Genomic DNA, 6,393 nt, shown 5'->3' with positions numbered 1-6,393 from the left:
GTTCAGCAGAGAGCTGCTGGCAACCAAGGCAGCCCAGAGATGCTGCAGACACCCTCTCCAGCCCCAGCCTGCCAGATGTTGCTGCTTTATGCCCTTTCCTGAGTCTGCCAAAATGGTTCACCCCTTGTCAGTGGGGTGCAGTTGCTCCAAAACCACCAAAGTCTTTGGGTGTTTTGGAGGATGAAGTATGGGGACAATGCAGCCTCACCAGCAGGTGGTACAGCTTTCCCACACCAAACAGATGGTCCCCAAGGAATATCTTTTTATTGAGGCACCTTTCTAAGTGAGGCCATACCCAGCCTGTAAATAGTCTTGCCCACAGACCCTGGGCCAGAGTGATTCCTGTGAACTCATAAGCAGAATAATGAACAAAAGTCTTACCTTTTCATGAGCAGCCCACAGGAGGCCCTCACCAAACATACAAAATAATTATTTAAGTACTTAGAAGGCTAATAAGCTGCTTGTGGGAATTTAAAAAGTACCCAATGCTTACCTCTTCAGCCCTTACTTTATAGAAATAATTATTTTCATTTTTCTATGCTCTTTTCTCATTTCTAGACCTTTTTTCCTGTAAATAGTTATAAAATTATTTTTCTTTCTGGTGTTTGTTTTCTTACGTGCTCAAATACAGCATCTTAGAGTAGAAAGCCAATAGTCAACACACTGTCACACAACTTAGTTTTTGTTTGCTTGTTTTTCTTTAGCACCCACCTGTCTTGTTTGGGACTGGATCCAAATCCCAGTCTGCTGCAGCTGGTCACTCCCAGAATACTTCAAGTCTTTTAACTGAACAGGGTTAGGACTTTGGAAAGTGCCCAGAGAAACTCTTCTATCCTTTAAGAGAGTGACTCACCTTCCCAAGTTGAGATTGAGATGAACAGTGCTGAAAACACCATTCTCCTGGCAATCCTGAGCCCCACAGGGTTTACTGACAGTAACTAACAATACCCCAAAGTCTCTGCCAGCCAGTTATGTTCTTTAGTCTTGGATTGTAGATCAGAATCATGACCTTTACCTAAAAACTTGTTAAGCAGTAACTCATGAATTAAACTAATTTGAAAATGGATCCATTTCAATCACATTCATGTGGGCATGCTCATTCCACACTAAGTGGATGTCATTCACTTCTGTAGCAAATGATGACACAGAAGCTGAGGAACACTCAATTTAAGTTTTACAAATGTAGGTCTGCTTTCCTAAGTACCCTCATATAGACAAGCTTCACATTTGGAGGACCAAATCTTACTTTCGGGCTTTTTTTGGCAATGCTAGTGACTAGAAAAACTTGAGAGGATCTTTTAGACTTGCTTCTGTTGAGCTGGACAACTGGAATTGATTTTTCATTTCTTTTTCATCTACCTGAGCCATTGCATGTAAACTATCTTCTTTAATAACTGAGTTCTCTCTGTTGTCAGTTCATTACCTCCCATTAAGCCAATTCCAGCATCTCCAGCTTTGCAGAAGAAAGAGCCCCAAACATTCTTCCAAATCTTTTCTGTGTTTTACAGATATCCTTCAATCTAATCTGCCTTCTATCCTTCATGTAAACATCAGTTCTCTCCTGACCCTCCTCAAGGATGGGGGACATTCACACATTTCCCTTCACACAAGGTCTGCTGCCCCACGGTTAAGAGGATCATGTTTTTCATTTTTGCTCTCCAATAAAGCATCTCTTTTGCTTCACACACACAAACCTGTCACTTTGAGATACATTTCCAAGCCTTCTTAAGAGAGCTTCGTTGTCCGTCATGCCCCTTATGATAAAAAGCCCAAACATCTTCCCCTGTTTTGGTGGTTTTCTTTTCCCGTAGCAAGATTTGTAGTGAACTCTGCTTTTTTCTCATGAAATCTTGTAATGAGGAGTTTTCTGTACTCCACTTGCCACCCCAGCATGCCTTCATGCTCCTCCTGCCACCATTATGCCCAGAATATCTAATGTCTGCTCTCTAGGCTCACTTTTGTAAAGAGTCCAGCTCACCCTGTGGTACAGATATGGTAAAGAAGTGCACTTCTGCAGAGAGAAAATCAGAGCAGCTTAATAAAGAGAATAACTTTTAATAGGCAGGGTTTTTTTGTGGTTTTTTTGTTGGTTTTTTTTTTCTTGACACAATATGGTAGTTTCTGAACAAATTTAGCACTATATATATATTTCACAATATTTCTCTACTTTTTTCTACTGTCCTTTTGGTATGATGCAACATGCTACAAAATACTTTTTTTTTTTTTTTTTTTTTTTTTTTAACCACATGGAAATCTGCAATGATTGCTTTATTCACAGGAATCTTTGGCAACCAGGAATCTAATACTTGCAGATACCCACTACTGTATGATGCCTGACATTTCTGAAGTAGGCATCCAAGACTCCTCTGCTCCTGAGCTACCCAAGTGATCCAGGAATACCTGAGTGAACCATATAAGTTCAGCTGCAGCATGGAGGACACTTAGTGGTTCCCTATTTTTTACAGAGCTTCATCGAAAGTTTCTCTTGATGCCTCTAAGAAATGAGTAACTGTCAAGCACAGGGAAATTAACACTTTTTAGCTTTGTGTATAACCATGAACTAATCCGTTCAATCCCTTACCATGCTGCTCAGTACGTTATATTATTTCAGAGAGGGAAAGTGGAGAAAGAAGTTCCTCAAAAACATGGTGTCAACAGGTCTCAAAACTTAGATGATCATCTTGGCTCTTTGTCCTCCACATGCACCACCAGCTGTCTTATTCCCTTTTGCCAATAAAACAATGGAGGTTCTTGGCATGCTACCAGAGTCAGTGGATTGAGACTGAGCAGATGCTCAGAGTAATACAACTTTCAAACATTTATAGTTCTAGAAAAGTAGGATACATGCAGGTAGAAGCACTACATGATATTTTTGAATTGCCAGCTCTGTACAAATTAAAGAGACTCTGTAATTCGCACTTGAAGCACTCTTTAAACTTGTAGGGTTCTCCAATAACCCACAGGAATCCCATGCATTACTCAGAACAGAGGGAAGAAGGTTAATCTGTAAAACTGCTTATCTTGCTGGCCTGCCCTGTGCTCCCCAGGCTATTATAGGATACATGTTAAAGCCCATGTAATGCAATTAGCCAAGGAACAGGTGAAAATAAACTATGTTGCCTGCTGCATTACAAGGATCATACTTAGTAATTTACAGAACTTCAAAGAGCCTCAGTGCAAGGTATATTCCTCCCTTCACAGAAAACAGCACACACACCAGCATTTCACCCAGGCATCCCATCCTGTAAACATTTATGACAAGCAAAGTGTGTGCTACAATGAGGAGCCTCAAGGAAATCACTGAATTAATTCTCAGAGTGGCAATTTGCCCAGTACTGTTTCAGGGGTTAGGCCCTGTTTGTGTTTTGCTACATACAATTAAAAGAAAACCCTATCCACCTTCAGTTTAACAAACTATGCTGACATATTCCCTCCTGTATGGGCAGAAAGTGTTCTTAGTAACTACTATGCAAACACCACCTGATTTTTACATTCTCTTTAACCTTCTTGAAAGTTTTCCTGCTTTTACTATATGTGAAAATAATAAATACATATGATATACCAGTTATTAAGCCATCAAAACATTATGAGTCATTCCAGAAGGGACAGGAGACACCTGAGATTTAGAAGTCAAGAGCTGGTCATTAACACAAGTGTTCTGCCAGGTAAAAAGCTTCTGTTGCTCCACATTTCCTGTGGAACTGCAACTTTGGTAGAATCTTCCCACATATTGTGATAAAACTGGTTGCTTCACACCTGAAAAGACAACAGTATCTGAAGATTATTATTATTATTTCAGGTGAGGCTGTTCAGAAACATAAGAGTAAGCTGAAATGTTCAACATAGAGTAAATCTAATATGGGACAGACAATAAGGAGTAAATCCATTGTCCCAGACATTGTCCTGCATCTGCACAAGCAGAACCACCTCTGTGTTTTCGGTAAAGAAAATACACCTAGGGAGTGAAAATACAACCAGGAGTGCTGAACAATTAAAGTGAAATACCACGCTTATAAAGGTCTACCTCTGTAATGTGGCAACTTCTTCAGTCCCCCCATTTGCCTGGGACACTGTTCTTGATGGTGTGTTCAAGACAAGCTCTGTTTAAGCCATTGCTCCTGGAGGCTGCTGCTAGCTGAAGTAATTGCTTTTTTTTTGTTTGGCATTTTTAACCCTTTTGTTTAGTTACATGGCACAACTCTGAGACTAACAAACACTAATTTTAGGGGACATAAGACAAAGGCAATAAACTTACATATTTATTGCTGAGGTGTGAAGAGTTGCCGAGTTTTATTCTTCCCCTGAGATGAGTGCTCTCCTAAGAAACAGAAGATATATTTGCATCAGTTCAACATGCAAAGACAAAAGGACTAGTGAGTCAAGTGGGAACACATCACCAACCACTGTACAAACTAGCCAGTCTGCTTGTCAGTCTCGAACAGCAAAAAATGTCCACACAACAGATTTTTGCTACTCTCTCTGTGTTTTACAGCTTCCCTTGTGATTTGCTCTCAAATGGTGGGTTATTATTACAAAGTATTTCCAAGGCGGTTCTCAAAGGGTTAGAAAAAGCATAACACTTTAACTATGATTGGAACATTACATTATAAAAAGCAAAAGATGCAACTATAAAATTAATTTTTGCTGATCTCACAGACAGCAGCTCTGTTCCTCCAAAGCAGGAAAATGAACATTGAACAACTTCAGTCTACAGACAGTCCTCACTCCTCCTTCCCTGGAGAAGAGGAGCCACTGCCAGCAATTACAGGCAGACAAATAAGCCCCCAGATGAGGATGCGTTTAAATGCCAGTTTAATTTCTTTGCATGAGAGATTAATACATGGAGATTAACATTTTGGCATATGATCTGTAGCCTGGGGTTGTAAAGAGTAACACAAATTAGGATTGTAACAAATTCACTGATGAGGTATCTAAATAATTGGCAGTCAAATTTAATAGTTGCACTCCTGAAGAAAATAGAAAAGACTTGTCAATTGTTTTTGGACAGCTTTTCCTGGCACTAAAAAAGGCTGTTTAATTTAGTTCAGCCTTTTGGAGATGGGTAGAAAACTTGGTATCTAACAGGGTTCAGTGAGAAACACTGGAAATTGTTCAACAATAGTGTGCTGGAATGGTGTTCACTTCCCAAGTGTTCCATTTTGGATAGAATTGATTTTAAAACACTATAAATTGTTGTTAAGTTAGAGCTTCAGAAGTTCTGATGATGTTAAATTTCAGCTAAAATGCCCTTCAGCAACTACGTAAATAATTCATAATATAATGTTTGAGAGAAAAGGAAAGCACAAGTTTCTGATAGGAAAAAATGAAACATTTCAACAAGATTTATACATTTTTTATAAGTGAAAAATTTTTGTTAGATAAAAATACTGTTTTGAAAGGCTAAAATAAAGTGAACCAGCTCAAATATTGTACTGTTTGTAGTAACAAAGGAATAAGATTTTCAAGATCTCTCATTTCTTTAATTTACTTGTATATTTGTTTCTTCCTTTATTACTTATTCCTTCTGCATATTTCTACTTTCCTTGTTACACAGAAAACAGAAGATACAATAAGGCGTGAAAGGGAGAAATGGGCAAGAGTGTTTAAACAAGAAGGTGTAGAAGAAGTTAATTGAGAAATACATTATCGTGGAGAAGATAATCAATAGTTGTAATAAGTACCAAGACTTTGTTATCAGTTCTACTCTCAGCTGGTTGCTCCTCTGCCTACTGCTAGAAATTAGGCAGACTCGCATGAAAGACTGATACTTTGCACCACAAGAAATTTCCATGTCTAAGGAGAGGCTCCAGAGCCAGGTCCCTGGATAAGACCTTGTTGCCATCAACAGGCCTTGGATCAGAGTACGAAGTGGGTGAGGCAGCACTGGTGGCTCAAGCAGCACCTGCTGACAGTGGTGCTTGGGGCAGGACTGGTGAACCTGCCTTACTGCAGACCTCAAGACAGCAGCACACGGACACTCACATGCCCTGCATAGATTTTCTGGTGCTGTACATGCCTGGAAATAGTGGACTGCCACAAACTATTGCTGGGGACAATGTCCTCCTGTAAAACCAGTGATTGTCCGATGATGGTTCAATGCAGGCAGGGATCCCCTGCAGGAGCCCGCAAGAATTTTGAAACAAAACAAAGTTACCGCTACTCCGTGGCTGCAAATCTGTCTGCAGGTATTTGCATTACAGGTTCTATAATCATTAGTGTCAACTAGCAATTCAGTGATGAAGAGAGAATGATTATATACTGGAGAAGAGTATATATATATATATACTGCTCTAATAAAAGAAACAAGAGTCACACAGTTTTAGATAGAGGGCTGCAGTACACCTTCAGGCCGCACAGACAGGTGTCTAGAACAATTCTAGATTCTAATGGTTC

At 39.7% G+C, this 6,393-nt stretch overlaps 1 protein-coding gene across 1 annotated transcript in view; it reads right to left on the bottom strand.

The window, feature by feature from the left end:
* Window positions 1–4,259: 4,259 nt before the first annotated feature.
* Window positions 4,260–6,393, bottom strand: part of EMCN (endomucin) — a 52,516-nt gene continuing 50,382 nt past the window's right edge. The window contains exon 11 of the mRNA XM_010003166.1: window positions 4,260–4,318. Coding sequence (XP_010001468.1) covers window positions 4,260–4,318 — 59 coding nt within the window. The remainder of the gene's footprint in view (window positions 4,319–6,393) is intronic.

This window comes from Chaetura pelagica, unplaced genomic scaffold, assembly GCF_000747805.2.
Source record: "Chaetura pelagica isolate M959 unplaced genomic scaffold, ChaPel_1.0 scaffold188, whole genome shotgun sequence".
Lineage (NCBI taxonomy): Eukaryota > Metazoa > Chordata > Aves > Apodiformes > Apodidae > Chaetura > Chaetura pelagica.
Note: the sequence above shows the minus strand (reverse complement) of the source record. Positions and strands in the feature narration are given on the sequence as shown.